This window comes from Vidua chalybeata, chromosome 3 (genome assembly GCF_026979565.1).
Source record: "Vidua chalybeata isolate OUT-0048 chromosome 3, bVidCha1 merged haplotype, whole genome shotgun sequence".
NCBI lineage: Eukaryota > Metazoa > Chordata > Aves > Passeriformes > Viduidae > Vidua > Vidua chalybeata.
In genome coordinates, this window is record NC_071532.1 from 69625166 (window position 1) to 69649729 (window position 24564).

Sequence of the window (24564 nt, forward strand, 5' to 3'; positions counted from 1 at the left end):
GGGCGGCCAAGAAGGCGGCCGCCCATTGGCTGCGGGGCCGCCGGGCTGAGCGCTGAGGCGCGCGGGAGCGACCCGGCCTGATCCCGATCCTGGTCCTTGTCCCGATCCTGATCCCGATCACGAACCCGCGGCCCGGCCCGGCCCGGCCCGGCTGCCCTGGCTATGCTGTCGTGGGGAGCGGCGGGCGGGCGGGCGCTGCGCTGGGTGAACGGGCGAGCACCGGCCCGCGGGCTCCGCGCCTCTCCGCGGGCGCGGATCGCCATGCCCAGCTGGGTCATAGACCGGTACGGCAGCAACGAGGTGCTGCGCTTCACCAGGGAGATGATGTTCCCCATCATACACTTCCCGAACGAGGTCATCATTAAGGTTCACGCTGCGAGCCTGAACCCCATCGACCTCAGCATGAGAAGTAAGTGCCGAGCCCGAGCAGCCGCGGGCGGGCTGCCGGGATGGCAGGGGCTGTGCTGGGGCTGGGCTCCCGCGGCCCCGGCGGCCCGAGTGGTGCCAGGGCACCGTCCTGCCCCGGCAGTGTCCAGGGCTGCCTCAGCACACGTGTTTCCCCGAGCTCTGTGGAAAACCGCCACCTCTTGGAAACGCAGCTTATTTCAGGTTCTCAGGGAAGAACGATACAAAAAGCCACTGACAAGAGTGTGCGTGTGTGTGTTGCGAGGGTGAGCTCTTAATTGAGTGATTGTGGTGCTGCTCTCTCGACCGAGAGATGCCCGGCCAAGGAGCAGCATTCCCCCTAAGTGATGCTGGATTTTCCCATCTCCTTGAGGTGAATGGGGCTGGAGGTCCAAGTTGCTGCCAGGTCGGCATGTGCGACCTAAGGCAAAGCGTGGTGTTCGTTGCCATGCCCATCCTGAATTGGCATCTGGGGACGTGCTGTCATCCCGCCCAGGAAGTCTGTCTTTTTCACTACCCAGCTCTTTGTATTTGACACATTTAATCAGATTTTCTTCCTCAGTTTCTGGGTTTGAAGCACAAGAAGGAAGTTGTAGTAGTAGAATACCTTATATTTCCTGTGTAGAAGTGCTTGCATATCAAATCAGATTCAGTAGAACTGGCAAATATATCAGCAGGAAGCCTGCTGAGACAGCTGTAATCTGTGTTTTGGGTGTCTAATAAATGAATTTTTAAAAATCTTTGAATATAGTTGGGGGTTTAGTGATGGGACATTTCCTATCTGATGATTCCTGTTAAGACACTTTCTGGCATGATAGGGCCCCTAGGTGGACTTGTCCAAACACTTGAGTGGGTATACATGCCCAAATACAGGCTATTTTTAGGCTGAGCACTGTTATTAGATGGGTAATTCTGAGACATCACAGCATTTGTCTGTGCTTACTGAATAGAAGTCCAGGCTACTCATCTTAGGAGATATGCCTTATTATTTTTTACACTTGCTCTTTATTTCTAAAATCTATAAAAGTGTGAAATATTGCAGATTTTTTGCATGCTTCAGTTATAACAGAAATGAGGCACGTTATGGATAGACAATCCTTTCTAATTGGAATTGCACAATTAGTAAATGAACACTCAGTGTGGTGTGTTGTGGTTGATTCCATGTTTTGCAGGTGGTTATGGCGCAACTGCGTTAAATATGAAGCGGGATCCCCTGAAACTCAAAACGGGCGAGACTGAATTTCCTCTAACGCTTGGTCGAGATGTCTCTGGTGTTGTTATGGAATGTGGACTGGGTGTGTCCTATTTCAAACCTGGAGATGAGGTGTGATACCACCAATCTCTTTTTTTTTTTCAGAATGTATAGTTAAAATACACTGAGATGTTCAGCATTCATTCTCATCTTAGTTTTTTTTTTTTAATGCTGTTGCACTCTTAGTAAGGCCTATCTGGCAGTAAATTCCTAGAATACTTTCTTCCCTTTGTTTTTTCTCTGAAAAACATGTTCTTTCAGAGACTTGTTTCTGCAAGTTAATTTCCCTTCTGTGCTTTAGTTTCGGACTATTGCAGCAGTAGCAAAAGTGGAATTTGTTTGTGTATAAGTGCACAGTCAAAGTGCCACTTTGTTTTTAATTGAAGGTAGAATTCTAACAAGAGGGGATTTGTTTTTATTTTATTGAGTAACTTGGAGTAGGAGCTTTGGCTTAACCCAAGAAGCACTTCGTGGGTGCCCACACAAATACGGATACTGTTTGCTTTCACCTTCACCAGTTGCTTTCACATTTCACCAGTTTTAGCTAAGCAAGTCCTGATTCTGCACCGTACTCACCCCTCTAATCTGGGCTTTCCTGGCATGAGAGTAGGATGGGGGAAGTTGAAAATTGTGTCTTATACACAATGCAATGGTACAGTTTATTTGCATAGCCCTCCAGTCCTTCATTTAGTCAGTTTTATGGGTTTTTTTTTTGTGTGTAAAATAAGCCAAAGCTGGTTTCTGATAAACAGTGAAGACATTCTGTGAATTAGAAAAAATATTTCCTTAACAAAGGAAACTTCTGTGTACATACAATTGTGTGCAAAGCTACAAAAATTGATAGTTGTTTCCTGTTTGGTTTTAGGTGTGGGCAGCAATTCCCCCATGGAAACAAGGCACTCTGTCAGAGTTCGTGGTAGCTAGTGGAAACGAGGTAAACTTCCAAAACTCTGGCTAACAAAACCTCAAAGTTGTAAAGACTGGCCTTTTTCTTTTTCAGTATCTAAGTAACTTTATTTCTTAGTGCTTGGATTGATTTGTACCCCAGCTAGTTTTGAAGATGGCTGAAAATGTGCAATACACAATCTGCAATTCAGTAAAGCTTTTTTAAATATTTCAGTGTCACATAGGAGCTGCTGTGTGACTTAGTAATGATTTTATTTCAGGTATCTTTTAAACCAAAGTCTCTCAGTCACACAGAAGCTGCTGCCTTACCATATGTTGGTCTCACTGCGTGGTCTGCACTTAACCAAGTGGGAGGACTGAACCAAACTAATTGTAGTGGGAAAAGGTAAGTAAACAGTTCTGGTGCTAAAACTAAAGTTCTTCATGTTTATATTGATGAGCTGCTACTAAGACACGTCCAGCAGCAATGAAGACTGTTAAACCATTACATTCCTGAAGATCAGCTGTCTGAGCATGATGGATTCTGTCTACACAGCTGCTGAGAGAGGCTTCTTTAGAGGAAGGCTCAGGTGAGGTCCCTGTATAGAGGTAAAAAATGCCCAGAGAAGTTAAGTTGTGGATACCCACACATCCACAAGTGGAAATACTTAAGGCCAGGTTGGGTGGAGCTCTGGGCAAGCTGCCCCAGTGAAGGGTGTCCACAGCAGGGCATTTAGGACTAGATGATCTTTGAGATCCCATCCAACCCAGGCTGTTCTATGATTCTATCATAATTCAATGTATATGTAATGTATGGGCTATATAGAGAATTTGAAGATGTTACCTCCAGGAATTTGTAGGGACTTTGCCTTTCTGCCTGTTAAGACAGCTAGCCAAATGTAATATCCTCTCAGTTATGCTGGCAACTCACAAAAAGCCCCCTCAAAGACAGAGATGTGGTTCACTCACTTCCTGTATGCGTGGGCCATTTGGAACAGACTGGTTTTCCAGCTTTTTAGAGAAAAATGAGCAGGTGACTGACTTATTTGACCTGCAGGCAGAACTTTGATGAGGTCAGGAATGCAGACAAGAAAAGGAGAACGTACAAGATGAGCAGCCAATCAAATAGAAAAATTGACTTTGTTTATCAGTCTGTTGATCTGACAATGGCAGATGAGGAAAAATGCAGTGAAAGATTGGAGCAAATACCATTTTTCTCCTGATAATTGAAATTTTCAGTTATTTTGACCTTTGGATGTTTGAGTAAATAGATAGCAAGATCTTCAGAATGGAAATAAGGGCAAAAGTAAAACTATGGGAGTTGAAAAACAGTAGTTAAAATTACTGTGCTGCATCACAGGTTTCGGTCATAAAGTAATTACTAGGCAGCAGGGGTCTGGATGCCTGACCTCTTCTTATCTTGGCTGATACTTTGTAATGCAACACATTGCAAAGGACGCTAGATCGATGGAAATTCTTCACCCACATCTCTAGAAGACAATCAAGTGAGTGGTCTTTCATGTGTCACAGTGAACTTCATCATAAAAATATTGAGTAATTGTTTTTTTTCTAAAGATAAACAATGTTTTGAGAAGATGAAATTGCAAAATTTAAAGGAGTTTCAAAGACATCATTGAAATTAACTTCCAGCTAGTAATAAAATTCTAGATAAGATGACCTTACTTTTTATTTTTCAGTATGTAGATATTTTATTATCTTAACTTTCACATGTAAATAGAATTAACCTAAAGATACACTGATAGGCTAGCTGTATTTAAATTGTCTTTCCAATCTTCAGGTAAGTGTTTAGATTGTTAACAGTAAAATTGAAACTGGATTTGTGATGTGTCTTTACATTTAATATTTACTTTCATGTTCCAAATACATTTTTAATTATGCTGTCAGCAAAAAAACCCATTTTAATGTATTTTAAAATGTTATCTTTCCTATCTATAAATTTTGAACTGTAAGACCAGCAGTGAATGACTTATGTGATGGTACCTTTTTTCCCTGGAAACATTACTTGTAGGAAGGTGTTTAAAATGCATTGAAGAGGCTGTGCAAAATTATATTCCATGAACTCTCAGGGCAATAATTTATGCCATGTTTCCTAATTTCTTTAGATCATATATGTGGTGAGAAATTAACTACATGATTTTATGTCAGTCTTTTTGTCTCCTGTAGTTGTAGGTAAATAGCTATGTAGAAGGGTGTACATGCACACAAAAATGTCTTATTTTGGCAGAGCAGCGGTATTCCTTGATGAAAGCTACTTCACTGGTGCTTTAGTGCAATGTTAAGACATCTTAAAAGCGGCAAGATTTTTCTTTGCCTCTTTCAAGGCATTAGCGTGGGCTAACCAGAAACACTTGCTGTTAGTCCAGTGCCTGGCTGTGAGTTGATCTGAGAGATGATCTGCTCCATCTGCACATACGTTCACAGGTTATGTTTTTACAAGCTTCCTGAAGTGTGCTCTCATTGTTTGTGAACCCTCCTGCAATTCCAGTCATTTTTCCATAGCTTTTATTCTATATCACCCTAATTAATGTCAATATTCTTGTAAATAGAAGTTGAAATGTTCTTATTATCCTAAATGTTCAAAATGACTGTTGTCTTGAAGTTCTCCTGGAGCTTCTCATATATGCCACTGACCTGTTTCAGTAGAAAGGGGATATGCTTATTCAACACTAGCTGTTAAATATCTTGTTTTCTGTATTCAAAAAATGCATGACATAAACAAGTCTGACAGTTTGAGAAGTTACTTAAAGTGCTTACACTGCTTTTGAGTAAAAGTCTTTATGTAAATACAGAGGCAGTATCTTAGACTTCCATGTATGTTGGGCAGAGATGCTGGATTCTGTTAATGTAAGTTACTAAATGTACGCTCCTGGTTTATATGGTTACAGTGACAATTTGGACAGAATAACACCTCAAGAATATATTTTTTTCAATGTCTGTGTGTTATTTCATCATTTTGTCTGTTGAGAAGTACAAATTGAGTGTAGGTTGTAAAACGTCTTGATAGGGTAAACACTGCTTGATCCAGGAATAAATTTCTTGAGGACGTTTTGTTGGCATAATCAAATGAAATATAATTTTATATCTAAATAAAGTTGACACATTTAGTCAATAAATAAATTAATTTAACAACAATTATATAAAATTGATGCATTTATTCAATTGTTATCTTGTGTGTAACTCAGTAACTGAAAATTTGAATTGTTTATAATCTGGAGAAAATATTAGTCCTCGATCTGTACACCTACTCCCACCTTCTGCATGTTCTGGTGGCGGTCACACACAGCTGAAACAGGTCCTGCCTCTCTGTTGCTTGTTTCTGACCACACCATAGCTCCAAGCAGGGCCCAGGCAGATGGGCAAAACTTTTCAAATCTCATGGTGTGCTTATTTGGAGAGATCTGCTCCCTATAATCATGTGAACTGCTGGAGCCCTGTGGAGGGCTTGGTGAATGTTGTGTCTTTGTCAGAAGGGAGGAAAGCCTGGGCTACACATGTTCTTTTTATTCTTTTGAAAGAATTGGTTCTTTTGGATCTCTCTCCAGGTCAGAAGATTTGTTAATTTGGTCCCTGGTGCACGTACTTGTATATTAGTTTAGTCCTAAGCTCACCCTTGCGGTGGAAACACGTAGTTTCTAGCCAGTTTTCTCCTGGATGTGTTTTCCTGATGCAGTGCAAACAAAACTCTTCCTGCTTTGGCACTTGCCACCATCTGTCATTCAGTACTGTCCTAACAGGTCCTGCACCTTCAAACATCCCCCCTCTTACTTGTGTGTCTTGCTGTTGTCAGTGCTGTTGAGCTGCTGCACATGGATCTCCTGTGCAGATGTAGCTCGTCTCAGAAACGAAGAGCTTTCTTGAAATCACAATGTGTGGAGAGAGTTCTAATAATTGGAAGGTGTAGTAGAAAATAGCCCATGTAACATAGGAACAAGCTGAATCTAGAAAGTATTTCTATCTGAAGGAATCCTGAGGGCTTTTATTGAAGGGAAAAATTTTAAAAAGTCCTAGCCAAGCTGCTCCTCATACTGAAAATGTTACCTAAATCATTTGAGCAAATTGTACATTTTAGGATGACAGCTTTCCCCCAAATACATATTTGTAGAAGTGCCCTATAACTAAGGAGTGAAATTGTAAAGGCAGTTTGAAAAGGTTTTTTTGAAAGGATTTAATTTTTGACTGTCCTTTTTAAGGATAAAGATGAGCTTAACCCAATATGTTGAGTGTAGGATCCCAGAGCATTTTCAAGTATACTGAAGTCGAAATATGCATGTTGCTTCGGGCATCTGTTGTTAGAAGCCTGGTTCTGAGGATAAGTACATTTTGGCAGATTTAAAAGCTGCAGGCTTTGTGGTATTGTGGTTTCATATTCTTAATCTGAATTTTGCAGCTTGGATCAGTGAAATGGAAGGGAACAGAATCTGATGACTTACAAAAGGAGCATTTTAAAATGGATAGTGTGACCAAAGCCAAGTCTCTTAAGCTACTTCAAAAAACTTGCAAACTGAGACTCCAGATTGTATAGTACAGTTTTGTACTGTAAAAAGCAATTTTCTTCAACATCTTTTACTGTGAGATTTCAAACAGGAATTTCACCAGCTTCTGAAGATTCTGAGATTCTTCTGGCAAACAGAAGCTCTGAGAAACATGATGTTCCCCAATCCTATGCCAGGATTTTATCTTGGATCTTCTTTTTTGTCCTAGAATTAGCAAATGGATCCAAAGTCAAAGCACTGTTTACAATTTGAGCTGCAAGCTTTTCTTACCAATTCAGTTTCTGATGTTTAGTTATTTAATAAAATATTTGGATGAAATTTTTGAACAGTTATTAGGCTTCTAGCAGTAAGGTCCTCACACCAGTAAACTTGCATTATTGTTTTTGAAATTTTAGATTATCAATTAAAATGAACTCTCAGTTGCTAATAATTTGGCAGTATACTCTTTCATTTTCTTGCTTGTGTGCCAGTTCCCACAAGCTGGCATTTACAGGGTCTTGTTGAGATGTACTGGAAGGAACTAGAAAAATTCTACTGCTTTTTTTTTCTAAAGAAAATGATACCTATCTTAATTTAATAGAAATTAAACTTGTTAGTGGTGAGGGTACTTCCTTGTATTTTTGTCTTTTATATAAACATTATGCAATATGGGAGAATTATGTTCCATATGTTCTGCAGTTCACAGTCTCCTTAAATAATGAGATACTAAACTACTTTTTCTCTTATATAAGACTGAATTGTGTAAAATGCTGGCGAATTGGATTTTTTTTCTGTAGGAGATATGACAGTGGAGTCTGGGAGACAGAAAGGACTCTTAATTGATTTTTTTCCCAAACTAAACAATTATGTTTGGGAAAGTGAGGACAGGCACAGGATTTTTGAGTGACATAAGTGCTACTATCTGACAGCTCTACTGCCTGCATTTAGTGGAAAGTACATATGAGGAAGTCTCTTTGGCTGTGCTGAGATAATGTTTTTGGCACAGGACACATGATCAGCAATGTTAAGTCACATTTTTGGCTATCTGAACAGTTACCCACTCTCGAATGACACTGAATGACAAAACCAATCTTTTGCTAAAAATAATTCAATGTCAGAGATGTATAAGAAACATTAGAATACATAGTTACTTCAGAGTTTATTTAAAGAACTATTAAATATATTTTAATTTTCTCTTACAGAATATTAATATTAGGAGCTTCAGGAGGAGTTGGTACATTTGCTGTACAGGTAATATTATCCAGCATGCCCAGGATGAATCTTTAAGTGTTTCAGTATGAAAAAAAAATAACAGAAGGGAATTGAGAGAAGGAATAGAGAAACAGCAGGCTACTGATCAGTCTGCCTGATCGAGATGATTTATATTTCCAAAAGTAAAGTATTTTCAGATTTATTGCTTTCCATTTATTATGTTGTATTATTTTAAAGTAGGAAGCAGGGACTTTCAAAGAAAGGAGTTGTGTGTAAGATCACATTTCACAATTTGGTTGCAGGAAATTGCTGATTGGTGTAACTTGAAATATGTAGCCTGTTCTCATTATCTTTCATTCAGCTCTGCTCTAAACATGAGTGGAACTTGGTTTATGAGTAGGAAAACTGATGGAGAATGTCACCTACCACAACTGCTGTAGTTGGTCCAATGATGTAAGAGGCCATCAGGCTTTTGTGTGCAGTGGCTGTAAAGCACAGAGGCTTAGATTTACTTTCCCTCACTGTCTTTTCCCTGCTGCCCTTTTGTCTGTCTGTTCTAGTAGCTCTAAACTTTGGAAAGTCAACATGCTCTTTTGTTGCTTTCTTAGCTGTGGAACATCCTCTTTCAGGCTCTCAGTTAATTTGGGAGTTTTGATTCTAATTACTGTCATCTCATGCTGAAAAATCTTTCTCTCAAGATTATAAAAAAAATACAGAAGTTGGGTGATTGCATCACTGCTTTCTGTGTTACTAGGCCATAAGCATAGTGGTTTTAAAGAGGTTTGCAGCAGAATTTTTTGTAGTGTGCTATTTGCCTGATCTTTGATAAAGCAGGTGACAACTTTCAGTATGAAAGACTGACCAGCCAACTGATCATTCCTGGATAAATTAAGTTAATTAACCTGGAATAAAGGTAAAAAGTGTTACTGTGAATGAAAAAAATGAGATGCAAAAAGAGATAAATAACTAGCAAAAGTACTTTGCTGTAGCTTTTGGAGTAGAAGATAACCTGATACTGTCCCTGTGATTAAATCAGACCTTCTTTTTCTTTTTACTAGTACTTAACCTATTTGCAGTAATATGAAATACTTAAAGAGCATATTTAATAATATTTAATGGTACATCTGGTGCCAGTTTGGTAGATTGGCAACTTGGACAGTATCTCTTGGTGTATGTTTAGCTGGTAGACTAAACATACAGATGGCAGACTGAGAGCCTTATTTTTCATGAGACCTGCTATCTTTCAGTTTAATTAGAAAACCCCCATACTCCTTCCTTCACACTAACTCCTCCCTCCCCACAACCACCTTAAATATTGATAAATTCTAGCCATTATTTTGTCTGTGGGATTTGTGAGAAATTATCCTGTATTGGAACAGTCTCCCTAGTCCCTATTAAAGGTGCTCATTTGTTATGTAAATATAATGAGACTCTGGCTTTTTAAGTTGTTCTCAATATTTTACTAAATTTTAATCTTTGGACTTCTTTTTTTCTTATATACTTTTTTTTAGCTAATGAAGGCCTGGGATGCTCACGTGACAGCAGTTTGCTCTCATGATGCCAGCACACTGGTGAAAAAGCTTGGAGCAGATGATGTGATTGATTATAAATCTGGAAATCTGGAAGAGCAGCTTAAAGCATTACCCTTGTGAGTGTTTGTGTTGCTTTAATACTGAGATGAAGGAGTTGGCAGTCAGACCTTCTGCCTTTTGATTGCTTGACTCTACCAGAACTCCCTAAATTTTTCCCCATTTCTAAAGCATTATTTTGTAAAGCAGATACACCTTTTTGAATGCAGTTTGCAGGTGAGTATGCCCAACACAGATTTCATTGTAACACTAAACCAGTTAACTGGGGGACAAGCTCACTTCCATGTGCTTCTTTTCAGTGATTGTAATATGAACAGTTTTGTAGCTTCCATCCAAGTATCTTGGAGAATATACAATGCATTAATAAATTGAAAGAAATCTCTGAAGTCCTGAGTGAAGCTGGTAAATATAAAATTGATCTTGTAGAGGAAAGAACTATATCATGAAAAAGTAGTGACTTACCACTGTGCAACTCAACTGGGAGTAAATTTCTATTCTGTAACACTGGATACAGCTGCCTCTGAAAAACAATCACATTTATCTTGTCACAGCAGCTATGTTTAAACTAGCCTGGGATTTTGTGACAATTTCTCTAGAACAGAAGTACTTTTTGCTTTTGTTGTCTTTCCATCTGTTTAAATGTAGTCTACTGTGACTTGTATTTGAATATGGTATTTACATTGCTCTTTTTAGCTAGATTGAGCTAACTTTCTGGGTGGGGAAATAGAAGGTGCTTGATCTGTGGGAGAATTTTACTGGTAACTGTGCTAAGAAGCCACGTGCCCTTTAACTGTAGTGTGATTGTCATCAGGCCTGAGGGCAGTTGTGAGGGCAGTGACACTGTCTGTACAGCAGGATGGACTTTGCAGTTGGTGCAAAATTTTGCCTTTGTTAACACTTTAAATGCAAAACACCCATTCTAGCAAGTGACCCTTGCTAAGAGACATCAACAACAGTGTCCTGGGGTGCAGTTTAATGATGCAACTAGGCTGATCAATCAGCTCTACTGAGTAGGATGTTCCTACACTTCCCTCCTCTTTGCAGTTGTACTGACTTCAGAACCCACAGTCAGCTACTCTTTCCAGAGCATTAGTTTTCATGATCGTCTCTTGTTGGCAGCTAACTGTTACATGAACTGAACTTTAAATATGAAATTACAGTCTTGGAAGACAGGCAGGAAAACCAACATTCCAGAGAAATTAGAACTTTTCTATTTAATTTGCATTAAGTATTTTCTCTCATATTTGTAGATTATTTACATTAGAGGTATGTGTATATACATATCTCTTGCAATCTGGAGACTGATAGAAATTTACAGATGAGAATGAGTTGTGCATTTAACAGAACAGGTGCATAGCTCCCTATTGCCCTATTCAGCCTTTACAGGCTCACATGCTGGTATTATAATGAGAAGGAACACTGAAACTGTGGCTTTTTGCCAGAGGCTGCATATGCTCATTCCATGGGGGGAAGGTTTTAGATCCTTTGCATTGTTAGGTTCAATGTTAAATAGGTACATGTGAAGAAAAGAGCTGTCAGGAGAGGTAAAATGCCCCCTAAATAAATAAGGAGGTAAAAAAAAAAAAAAAACAAAAAACCAAAACTTGGAGAAGTGAAGCTGAGAACTGGGTCACAGAAAAGATGTGAGGAAATAAGGGTTAGTAGAATAATTTGTTTATGTAGTTTTAGCCACTGGAACTGACTTTCATTGAGTACAGCATGTACAAGAGCTGTTCCTAGTTGAGGGCATGAGTCCAGGCTAGTTTTTACATGTACATGCCATATTGTTCAGTGCTAGACCTCAAGACTGTTCCAGTAGTCTCTGTGGGAGGGCTGAAGAGATAGAGCTCTAGAAGGCTTTAAGCAAGCAGAGAATGTAGTTGTGCATCTAAATTTGCTTCTTGGAGTTTAAGTGTACTTCCTAAATAGCCTGTGTCTGCTGCACAGTGAATATAGGCAATAACCTGTAAATTTAAATTCCATTGTACATTAAGCTGGGACTTTTCTGAAGTCTTGGGACTTCCTTGCTGTTAACTTGCAGGCTGATTTTTTTTTGCATTGCAGTGACATGTAAAAATGTGAAGTATAGCTGATTTCTGCTATTCATTAGCTTAATTACAGTGAAGTTATTTTTCCCATATCAAGTTTTTAAACCTGTTCTTTGTATGTCTGCAGGTTTGATTTTATCCTAGATAATGTTGGTGGATCCACTGAGAAGTGGGCACTAGATCTCTTGAAGAAATGGTCAGGAGCAACATATGTTACTTTAGTAACACCTTTCCTGATCAATATGGACAAACTTGGAGTGGCTGATGGCATGTTGCAAACAGGAGTCACTGTTGGTTCCAAAACTCTAAAGGTATTTGACAAAATCCTATGTACTTTCATATTTTGTAGTACTTTAGTAACCACTTCTGTGGCTTGGATATCAGTCACAGAGCTCATGGAGAGGCAGCTGTTGCATTGTCCTCATATGTCATTAAGTATACTATTCTTTCTTTCTTTATTTCTTTCTTTCTTGCACTGAATGTGTTGGGGTGGTGCTTCTGGGTGTATGTAGTAGTTTGGGGAGCTTTGAAGTTTGATTCCTTATTGTGCTTTCCATTGTGGCCTTTTCCATGTGGCCTCCCTAGTGAGTCCTGCTGACAGCCAGGGTTTCATAGTAAACACAGCAAATCCCTGCCTCACTGAAGTGAGGGCAGCTTTGTTACTTGCTTTAGGCTGGTCAGGCTTTCTCTCAGAACATTGTTCCATGACTGATTCTCTTCATCCTGTTCCAGCAACAGAGAGTAATAAGCGTGGTCGAGGGTGGCTAGGAAGTCTTTCATCTCTTTCATGTTCATGTGTCTAGATGGTGATACTGATTTTTCTAGTTTTCATAAGTGGATCTTAAAACATTCTGCCAGTGGCCAGATCAGTGGGGCTTTTTAGAACTTTTCTCTTTCTTCCTTATGCTTGTGTACTTGCTCTCCAAATGAATGCTTTTTAAGCAGTTGCTATGGCATTCCTGCAAAGGCATGGCTGAAAGGGATTTTAAGTCCTGCAGCAGTACCTTCTCAAGAAAGCCCAAAGACAAAATGAAAAGGTGGGGAAGAAATAATGTAATATTATTTCTCAGTGTGTGTATTTTCATGTTGAAGAAGATTCTATGCCATATATCATCTCTCTTTGGCAGATGATGCCTTTTTTTCCTGTAATGACTTACTCAGAGGAGATGCTCTTGACTTGTGTGTGTGAGATCTTCCCAAAATGCTTTTCATGTGAGCTGCCATCTTTCGTTGGACAATGATGACTTTGGCAGATATTATGGTGAAAAATGAAGTCACTTATACTGAAGTGGAAGGTTCTAAATATCACATTACTGGGTTTATTTCACCCCTGTTTTGAGTGTACATGAACACATAACACCATTTCTCTCTCACGTAACAAACAATGCTGTTTCTAGCTGCAGAGACAAGGTAATTGTTTTTCTCTACTAGCTGACTTGTGCAATTGGACGCACAATTCACCCTGATCCTATTGTGGTAACACAACATCCTGGTCTGTACATTTAATCCACATGCTTAGGTGCCATTTTTTTCACACACTAGCATATAATTTAAGTTACTTCTTGAGAGATTCTATCATTAATTTTAGCTCCCATTTCAGTTTGCTCTCATAATATTTTAATAGATTTGTGATCTTTCTTGCAGCATCTCCTTAAAGGAGTCCATTATCGGTGGGCATTTTTTATGCCAAGTGGCCCAAGTTTGGATGAAATAGCAGAACTGGTTGATTCTGGAAAGGTATGTCAGTAATGGTTCCTTGGGTGTTTGTGCTGAAAGAGATGCTCATTGGACTCAAATACGGTATAGTTCACTTTTGAGAAATAAAATTTTATGAGTCATGGTAAGGAAAACTGGTTAAAAATCAACTTGTTCCAGTTTCTAACATCTGCCTTTTGCATGGAATTTAGAAGTTCATAATGCTTAAGAGTGTTCTGCCTTCTCCTTCTTGAGCATATTTTTTAAAAACACAAAGCTTACAAAGCTACAAGGAGTAATGTCCAGTGATTGTTTATTTTTGCCAGTGGGAATCATTGAATATGAACTCTATATGAAAACTGTGTTTTAAGAGGTCTCACTTGGTTCTTTTGGGCAGAATAAGCATGGCTGTGTATCTGCATATTCAAAATTGCTTAGCCTGGGTGGTTGGGCGTCCTGCCTGTAGTTTGCACAGAACTAGAATATTCTGGTTATTGCAGGTAATAGATAATCTCCATTGGCAGAGTAGTGACAAGAATCTTGTTTTTCATTATTTCAGTGCTGCAGATTCTGATGTTTGTGCTAATTCAGCACAGGGACTTGGAATATTGTGAGCATTCATAAGCTTCTGGGGAATATTAGTGGACTTGGGGGGAAAAGCCAAGACAGATTAAGTCTGCTTTTGTGATCTTTTCAGGTTTATGAGCTTGTTACAAAATATATTTTGCGAGTGAACAGTTGATTTCCTATGTTTTGGATTGTGTGGTGATATAGGCCCCAGCAGTGTCCCCTTTGGGAATTTTGGCAACATGAAATTATCCAAGAGTAGAGAATATGGACAACTGCTGTTAATCTTTCTATGTGGTAGCTAATCAGAAGAGTAAGCGGAGTCTGTCATGACTGCTGGTAATTCCAGTATGTGAACTGCCATCTTGTGCTCAAAATTTATGCATATTAAAATTTAGATCTCTCAAAGTCTGAGTGTTGATCCCCCTTTTTTGGTATGCAGTATGTTCCAGAGTTTGGAAAAGAGTCAATAAACTGCTGTTGTACTGAAGACCTGATTGCTTCTGTTTTGCTACCTCAGTACTGCTGCTAAGAATAAAAAATTCTCTGCTTTGCATTATGTCCAGTGCTGTAGGCATAATCCTGTGGTCAAGAAAGAAGCTGTAGAAGGTCCTCATCCTGTGATTGCATTCAGTCACACTGCTAAATTATAAGTGTCTAAAAAAAAGAAATGCCCTTGTCTTTGTTCTTACCATTTGTCCTGTTCCCAGCCAATTGCAATTTGTTTTCTGTTCTACTTCAACCTTGTATGCAAAACAAATGCAGACTATGCTCATGAAAGCCTCTTGGGAAACAGCTGTTTATGCAATAGAGATAGGGCTTAATCAGTGTTCTTTGCTTAATAACCTGGACAGGTGAATTGCAATGCCACTTAAAATGTACGTCATACATACATGAATGTCCTGATGTATTTCTGGTTGTAAGATGATCATAAGGACAAAGATGTTTGCTTGGTCTTTCATTCTCTGTGCAAAAACACATCCTAATGTCAGACTGTTTGTCTGCAGAGTCATTATTCTAGCAGGATTTTACTCTATTTTGTGCAATGTTGTAAACATCTGAGCTGTCATCAGGATTTTATAAGACCCAGTTGTGTTCCATTTAGACAGATATTAATAAGACTATGACCTTTCTTGTTTAGACACCAGAGTTCTCGTAAGAGGACAGACCATCCATTCAGAAGAGTAGGTGTTTGGGGAAAAAAGGCAGGAGAGACTCACTGGAGAAACTGTACCACAATTTCCTATAAGTGAAAATAAATGTTTGTGTTTGGATAGGAAATAATAAAGAAGAAATAAAAAAAGCAGAAAGCAAGGAAGTGAATCAAGAAGCTTGGGGAAGCCAGCAAATTGAGCTCATGCAGTTGAACTTGTTACCTTTGAGTGAATGTTTTTGAGTAATGCAGGGCTTTTTTAAAATTCTAGTATTTTCTATTAAAGACATCTTAATTTTGAGATTGTATGAAGTGAGTAAGAGAGCAATTAGAAAGCTCCTGAAAATGAGAGGCTTTTTTTCAGGAATAAATTATATGAGGGAATTAAATGTAAGAAATTAAAAAGAGATGATGGTTTAAAGAGATGTTACAGTAAGTGAAGTGTTGAAGAGCATATCTCTGAAACATTTACAGATCATTTTGATTTAATAGTGTTTCTCCTTATAGTCCTTCTGCACCAACAGAGATTTTTAGTTTTGATGAGTTCATCATCTTCCCTTGTGAAAGCAAAAGGATTCTCAATCCTTCAGTGGATGAAGATAAGCAATTTTGTTCAGATTTCACCTGGATGATCTTTGCAGCAAGGAATAGAGATTTGCAAAATGTCAGCTCTGAGGAGGAGTTCTTTTAACAGCCTTTTTTAATGGGGAAGCAAAGGAGAGGATTTGATGAGTTGGTAGTACAAGGAAAGAGAATAATTTTCCTTGTGTAATTTACCTGCACATCAGTCAGTTCTAGGAATTGTAGAACCATTTTCAGTTTACGAGGTGTTTTCTCTGCCTTGCAGATGGACATCTTGGAAAGAGAGTATTGCAAGACTGAGGGGCTGGGAGGCTGCTTCAACAATTATGGGCATGGAGAAAACCCAGTATTTCCTTGACAAATTGTAGAGAGACCGGCTATTTTCTAAACTGCTGGAGAATCCCTGTTGTGATTTGAATTGCAGCAGTTAATTATGACCCTGTAAGGACTGGCTTAATGTGGACTCCACCAAATGAGTTGATGAAGCCCATGTCAGAAGCTCTGTATCTCTTTCCATGGTAGAATGTTCCTGGTGAATTACAATTCTCATCTTAAGACAACTGAAATCAACAAGAGTCTTTAATTCAGGACACAGATCTGGTGGCACACTGTTCAGTGAAGCATCATCACTGAAATGCTCGTTAGGAATTAATTTGGTGTATTTGTGGTCAGTGTTGTGGATTTAACATTGACAATTTTGGTTTTTGCTGCTTGCCCAGCATTTTCCTCCTAAGGACATGTCATATAGTCCTTGCTGAAAATAGGCCAAATTCATGTAAGTATTTAAGTTGGTAGAAGCCTCTAAGTCATAACTAAGCAGTTACTTTGCATTTTTTAAAGAATGGTGGAGGAAAGCAGGCTCAGAAGACTCCTTGGTATCACAAGCAAGAGCATTCTGTTGTGTGTTCCTGCAGGACCATAATAGGATGTGGGTTAACATGCAGCCCAACAGAAATGTGACATTTTCATTTTAATTCAGTGCTGTTTAAATGCAGTACAAGTGTGTGTGCAGTGTTTCTGGTGACTTAATACTCTTTCCTTCAGAGCATTGTTGCATCAGATGGGCTGATGAGTGAAAGTTGTTTTTGCAGAAGGAAGGCTAAAGGGCAAACAGAATCTGCAATCATGAAATGAATAGATCATTCTCTCTGATATTTGCTTTTTAGATAGGTGTTCCAGCACAGGCACCCCTAGGAAGAACAACTGCCTGCCTATTAATGTAATTTGTGAGTGGTGTTGATTATACATTTTGTTGAAGGCACTAGATGCTTTGGACTTAGCACCTGCGCTATGGCTTAGAGGGCAGGATGCTGACTGTTCTTTGGCCCTGCTGCTGCCTTCTTGTGCAATGCTGAACAAATCACATAACCTTTCGCTACCATAATTTTTTGATCTACTAATGAGGGCTAATGCCCTTTATTCACCTCTGCTGATTTTCTCTGAGATACCTTGTTAAAATGAGGAATTGAATTGTCTTCTGTTCCTGGTCTTTCCTATTCAGGAAGTAAATAACACAAATGGATATGGTCATCCACTTTGACATGCCATGGGTTCTGAGTTGTTGGGATGTCCATGATTTAAGATGGCTTACACCTACTGCTAATGTAGGTCATCACAGCTTCTGGACTCTGTTTCCTAACCTGTGTGTTGATTCCAATTCATCTTGTTACAGTTCTGCAGATAACTTTTTCCCTGGCCCTTATTGTACTATTGTTACATTTCTCTCAGCTGTATGAATATCAAACAGTGAATGCAACACTGAGTCTTTTAATGTTCTCCAAACATGGCATCTATAGATGTGGCCTTCTCTACAGTAATTCCAGACTTTATGACTGTGCTAAGGTATCCTAAGATACCTGAGAACTTGCCCTTGTGTGGTACCTGCTTTGGTCTCTATGAAAAAAGGCACTAGAGTGCCTAAGTGTAGGGGTTTCTACAGTTAAATATCTCGATTAACTAGAGATCAGTCCTTCTTCCCACTCTCTTTAGTCACTCATGCTTGTTCTGATAGCCATCTTTCTTCATGCTAAATTGCAAAGCTTGCACCTTCTGCTTTTAATTTTGTGCTTTCCTGTTGCAGTGCATTTGTTTGCCAGGTTGGTTGGCTAGAGCACAGAGATGTTGACCAAGGAGGGGTTGCCAAAAGCTCTGTTCAGCCCTTTCTCTTTCAAAAATAACCTCTATCTGCCTTTTGTCATGGCCACCAAAAAAAAAAAAAAAAAAAGCCACTGTGATTTTTATTAAAATGTACCTGCTCCTCTTCCTCCAGGACATGGTAGCTTGCTTGTGAGCTGAGCTGTGTGTGATACATCGCAAAGTATCTGTGAAGGGCACCAATGGAAATTTTGTATACTGTGGGGAAATAGAGTTTCAATATGTAAATTCACTTATACCACAATGAGGAAAAAACTCTTCATCATCTACCAGGCATTTAATAGATGTGTTCCCTTAACTTCATGTAATTGTAAATTGTGTGGTAAGTCAGTCCTGGTGTTCTGAGCTCCAGGTGTAGGAGGGAATTGTGCCTAGTGCAGGGGTGAAGTGCAGACAAGGCAGCCCTTGTCTAGTGTGAGTTTAGTTTGCTGAGAGTGGGAAGATGTGGATTGAGCAGGACTAATCTTCCAATCTCTACATATGATATGCTTTCATATGTAAATAAGTTTTTATATTTAACTGTACCAAAGTTAGTTCTTTCTTAAGTATATGGTAACATTGACCTAGATTGCTTTAATTACCAGCATAAATATCAGGACAACTACCAAGAATGTGCCTTACCAGGGTTTCTAGAAGAGATTAATTGTGCTTTCCTGTAGTTAACAGTTTTTTAGCATGGTCCAGTACGTAACTAAATCAAGGATCTTCCTTATTTCTACTGATTTAAGCTTGGGCTAGGCTGGCACACACTGCAGTTCTGGGCCTCTCCCAGTTTCTTACTGCTCTTCATTGTGTTCTGTAGAAGCTGTTCTGCCAGGGCTAATTAACAAACAAGAGATTTTGAAGCCTTTTCTACACTCTTAACTGTACCCTGATAGCCTGCTTAACTGGGATTTGTCTGCTAGCATTTTAATAATTGTACATGATGTATATCAGCTCCTGTGGGCTGCTGTTAGAGATTTGATATTAAAGAATGTACTTTGGCTTATTAACCAAACATATAAGACCTGATAATACAGCTGTTGATAAGAGGTTGTGGGATTAGACCCCGGAACACTTGCCTTCCATTCCCATGTCTTAACCACTGCAGTACCATTTTTGTTATGGGTGTATTGTTGGATCAGTTTTACTTCTCTTAGGTATTTGGGACAGAAATGTCATGTACGTGCTGTCCTTTAATGTGCTCATGGATGAAAGTGCATATTCTGTGAAATGCAAGTTAATTAAAAACAGCAAGGAAAGCTTTTTACAAAACATTCAAAGATGGGGCTCTGAGCAGTCTGGTCTAGTGGAAGGTGTCCCTGCCTATGGCTGGGGGATTTGGACTGAATGGCCTTTAAAGGTCTTTCCAACCCAAACCATCCTACGATTCTATGCTGCTACTGTGCAGTTGCAAAGCTATCTGTACAAGATGTGACCTGAGCCAGCTGTTGCAGAAGGTAAGAACTTCATTCTTTATCTTCAGTGAGGGCTGACCCTAGAACTTGCTGTTGGCAAGCAATATGAGGCTCAGCACATATTGTTGCATGCCATTTTGGGGGAAGAAAGAATGAAGAAAAGAGTGAGATTAGGATCCAAGGAGCATGGAACATGAGTACAGCAGAGAAGATGCTCAGCTAAAGTAGGGATGTCCCAAAACAGCATCTTTTTTCCCTATAGAATGATAATAAATTAACAAATGGATAACAGATTGTTTAGTTCCAGGACAAGGACTGTTCTTTTTAATGATTTCTCTTCACAATTCTTGTTGACATTGATGAGACACTCACTAACAACCAAAGGAGACTGCAAAGCTCTGCATTTGTGCTCATGGACTGCATTTAGGCCTGGTGGTAATTTCTGGAGGAAGATGGCCTTTGTCTTTTAACTCAGCTAGTCAAATCAGCAGGCAGGTCTTTTCCATTACGGCAAGCCCTCGGGAGGACTTTGATGTCTGGTGGAGCACACCCCAGCTTTTGTTCTGTGCCTGTGCACGTTCCTTTCCTGGAGGGTGGTGTATGGGAGCCTGAGCAGCCTCACCAAGGCATGGGAAGGAGGGAGGCAAGCAGCTGGGAGGGAGGCACTCTCCCAAGCAAGGCTGCCCGGCAGCTCTGACACGGCTATCCTTTGCAGACCTGGAAGAGAGCCAGTGCACTGTCACTGTCCTTTGAGAGACGTCACTTTTGTCCTTCTGCGCTCTGAACTAGGCTTGTGCTCAGTTCGTGCCTCTCCTGAGAAGTTCAAGGCTCTCGCTCTCCCTCCAGTGGCAGGAAAAAGCTCCACTCTTACTGGAGTCACTTGGTGCTACTATGAGGGTCAAAGCCGTCTCCCTTCCTTTCATGTTTTCTCTCTTGTCCCCTCCTGATAAACTAAAACTGTGGCCTTGCTACCGCAGAAAGTGGGACCTCCAAGGGTGAGCCTGAATTTGCCATGAGCACGAGTGTGTTCCTGCTGACCAGTTAACTCCTACCAGTGCTGTTCACTACCTACTGCATTCAGAGCTGGGGTGGCTGGGACACCCCTCTGTGATGTGTGTAGGATAGCCTTAATCAGCATCAGCAATTACTTTTTTTATTTTTCCAAACACATGAGTTCATTTCAAGAGACCTGAGATTCATTGCTATAGTATGTCCTACATTGGAGAGAATGAAGAGGAAGAAAATACCTTTCAGGCCCAATCTGTTTTCAGATAAACATTTCAATGTGGGTATGTGTAATCCTTTCTCTCCCAGACTTTAGTTTAATCCCTTTTCCCTGAACAAATAGGTGTCCTCTGGCAAGGAACTGATGTGTGTCTGTAAATAGGCAATGTTTTTATTATCCAGTTAATCTCCATTTATTATCACATATTCAACAAACAGCAGACGCTCCCCTGCTTGTTTGTCTGTTCACAGGAAGAAATTTTGTCTTAGTCAGTGGATTATGGTAAAGGCTGAGTGAATCACTGTGCTGCAACACGGTCAGCCCTTTCAGGGTTATTCAAACAATGGGACTGTCCAGCCAGCCAGATAAAATGTTTAATGCTCTAGATTGCCAAGATCATCAATTTGGTATTCATGTCTCTCTATAGCACTGCCTAAAGCCAGCATTTAAATGAAGCTAGAGGTTACATCAATGTAGCAGATGGGCTTTGAGCATGTGGCTGCAATACACATGGTGTTTTGAACTGTGAGGCTGAATTCAGGGCTAGTCTTAATCACTGCATCACCACTTTTCAAATGCAGTGTTTTAAACTCTACCCAACAGGCTGAGGATGTAACATACCTCACTCTGTCAGAGTTATAAGTTGCAACCTAGAGTAAGGGACTGTGGATTAACAGAACAGTGAAGTGTCTTTTTCATGTTTTTTCAGTTGCTGCACGTGTCTGAAATTAACTTCCGCCTTTCCCCGGAATCCCTTGCACTTCACATCCCTTGTGCTGCTGCTCTGCTTTCTTCCCTGAACACTTTTCCTCTCCTCCTAGCCTGTTGCCTCGTCAGGGTCATCTGTGTCCATGCACCAGCAGGCTGGGTTTCTGTATCTCTTTCTTCCCTCTTAATTGAAGCACAGCTTTGTACACAACTGCCACTAACAATCAGTACTGTACAAGTGCTTGGCTCAACAAAGTTCCTGAACTGTGTTTTCCCAAGCATCTGCTATGAAAGCAAGAGTTGGTCTTCCTCAAAACAGTCAGTACTGATCAGCAGCACGTTCCTCCTGCTGATGGTCACAGCAGCTGCAGCTGCACTCAGATGCTCAGTTTACCCCAAACCATTGTCTAATTCAGTGTTTTTGCTGCCTTGAGTCCATGTCTCTGACTTTGCTGATGTCCAAGACAACATTTCCATTCTGTGTTGAATGCTGACCAGATACAAGTTTATCTTGAACATGATCATTTATATCTAACATTTCTTCCACATTGGGCTATCTTTGTGGCTCCACTGCTGTGTTTTGCTACTCATTTTGCTACGGATTGGTTTACAGACATAGTCCAGGTAGAACAAGAATTACTACGCCTTGTACCTTGCTGCATGGCAACCTTGAGGGACTTAGTGACTATATTTATTTGCACAGTTGCTCTCAAAGTGATTAGTCTGCAAATTCTAATGCATTCTTTGGAAGGGGTTCATTCATTCCCCATTTTCTGCCATGTAAAGTTTCACACTATGGCTGAGCTTGCCTTGACAAAATAAAAAGGAAAATCTAGTGGTATTAGGGGATACTGTGATGCAAGTTAGAGTACTGATGTCTTGGATTACTGTTATCATACAAGCAAAGCCAGTAGTTATTTAAGTGCAAGGAGTGGACATCAAGGTAAGGCAAAATGTATAAATGAAGATGAAATGAGGAGATCTAAGAAAAGGACCTCCCTGAGCACAGACAGCTATCAGAGAGCATTTGTTGTGCTGTTGAGGAGGGTGCTGGGTGGTCAGCTCTATTGCTAGGAAAGTGTGTGTGTGTATGAAAAAATTCCCTTGATGGTGCTGCACACTCATCTTCTAAGCAGTTCTGAAAGCATCTGAAAGCAAAACCTTTGTTGTGTGCTAAAAGCAAGCCAGCTTTTTGGACCAGCACCATTCCAAAGCTGGCACATTGTTTGTGCCCTTATTGCTGCAGTATTCCTTTTCTGTCTAGCACGATGCATAATCTGCCAGCAGAGAAAAATTACCACTTCTGGCTTATTCAACAAGAGAGGGTGCATGCTCACAGCTATAAAGAAAATGCAGAAGATTTTTTTTTTCCTGACACAAGTGAAAATGATCTTCTAGCACTGTAAATAGTGGTTCTGGATCTTTGGTACTTCAAATCTTCATCACTGCAAGCCCTAGCTGCAGACTCATGTACTGGTCATTTTTTTCCTCTGATAGGAGGATTAGGATCAGTGCAAGGACATGCACTGGGCTGGTGTTACAGGATCCAAGGTAAAGGACCAACCTCAGAGTAGGCAGATCTTTGGCAGGAGGTGTGAGAGGTACTTCTGGAGACAAATCTTATTTTGGCATTTGGAATGCTGACTCAGAACTTGACAGTAGAAAATAATCTCTTCCCTTGGACCAGCAGTGACAAATATTTTTCAGAAGAGCTGAAATTTCTTCTGCTTCTGTTGGTACACTATGACATCTAAAGATAATACTTATAGGGGTTTCAGGCTCCTTAGTTAATAATGGGGAGAGTGAATAAGTAGTTTAACTTTTCTTAGAAATTAGTCTAAAACAATCCAGAAGGCCACTCTACAAAATTAATGTCAAAATAGCAGTTGATGCAAGCTGGACTTAATAATGATTTATGCCTCCTGGAATACACAGTGGGTGAATTTTCAAGTGTAGTTAAATGATTCAGCAATAAACATTGGTGGACATTTGTTTGTACTTCATTTGTGGTCTTTTAAGGGTACTGAACCATGTACTGATGCAGACAGGCTTCAGATTTATAGGTACCTTTAAAAGATCTGACATTGTGAGAACTCTTGAGTTTAACAAGAAAACAGGTAGAGAAATATGAGGGAAAAAATGTTCTTTCTGAAAGTATATCATTATGGACAACAAAAAGTTAAACCACAGTGTCAGTTTTTGAAAGGATGTAGAAGTTAGAGCCTTATATGGTGACATCAGTGGTAAGGGCTCCAAACAGTGCTAGTAGAGGTGTTTTAAAACTTGGGCAAAGAGCAGCAGAAAGCCTTCTTCTGGATGCAGAGGTATCCCTGAAAAACCTTAAAAGCTAGTGTCTACATGGCAAGTTCTGACCTAAATACCATAAAGAAACCTCCCCCCCTTCTTCATACAGTTTTGAAGTGTGAGTACATTACTTTATACTTTATTCCTAATATAGTGACATTTTTTGCTTTATTCTGTAGATTCAACCAGTTATTGATGAAGTCTTCTCATTTTCTCAAGTTCCAGAGGCCTTTCTGAAGTTGGAAGGAGGACATGCACGTGGAAAAACAGTGATCAATGTAATTAGTAGACAATAAAGTATCTTTAATAATTATTCTGCCTGCAGTCAGTCCTTGAACATGAATTGGTATGTAGCAAGTGTTTCATTTTTAAAAGCTCATACAGGATGCATAACTTAAAAATCTTGTTTTAGAAAAGCCTCTGATTCCTTCATACTCTGCCTTTTAATAAGCAGACAAGACATAGTAATGTCTTTTAGGCATTTCTACCTGAGAACCATGTTTAAAATATAGTTGTGACTTTTGCAGAACACCCCTCACTCTTAGGATAAGAGGAACAGTCTGCAGCATTTTCCTTTTGTATATCTTGGGCTTTTATTTTTCAGATGCAAGTCCTGAAATGGTGAGGCACACTCTTATCTACTTGTCTGTATGAAACCTGTGCTGTTTTTCCTTGGCTTTCCTACTTCTATTTACCTTCACTAATGTAGTGAAGGTAAATAGAAGTACTTAAGAGGTACTTAAGCTATTTCACTCTTAGAACTAAATGGTCACATCACTTTCTCAAGATTGATACTTTGATCTTGTTATGGCAACTCTGTCATGACACAGCTAATCTAAATAGAAGCATTGAACAAAATCAGTCTATAACTAATAATTATTCTAATTGCCCAACT

The 24564-nt window shown here is 39.7% G+C and overlaps 1 protein-coding gene across 2 annotated transcripts; it reads left to right on the forward strand.

Annotated features, from left to right (window-relative positions):
- The first annotated feature begins 78 nt into the window (after positions 1–78).
- On the forward strand, positions 79–23982 carry RTN4IP1 (reticulon 4 interacting protein 1). Of its 2 annotated transcripts, none has more exons than XM_053938827.1 (9): positions 79–409; positions 1578–1729; positions 2523–2591; positions 2824–2948; positions 8238–8286; positions 9759–9895; positions 12012–12195; positions 13529–13621; positions 23849–23982. In XM_053938827.1, exons 1-9 carry the CDS (start codon positions 163–165, stop codon positions 23963–23965), a joined length of 1173 nt encoding a protein of 390 aa, XP_053794802.1. In that variant the 5' UTR covers positions 79–162; the 3' UTR covers positions 23966–23982. The 2 variants fall into 2 exon arrangements, with proteins under 2 accessions (XP_053794802.1, XP_053794803.1); XM_053938828.1 differs by lacking the exon at positions 23849–23982 and adding an exon at positions 14139–14499.
- Positions 23983–24564: the final 582 nt, after the last annotated feature.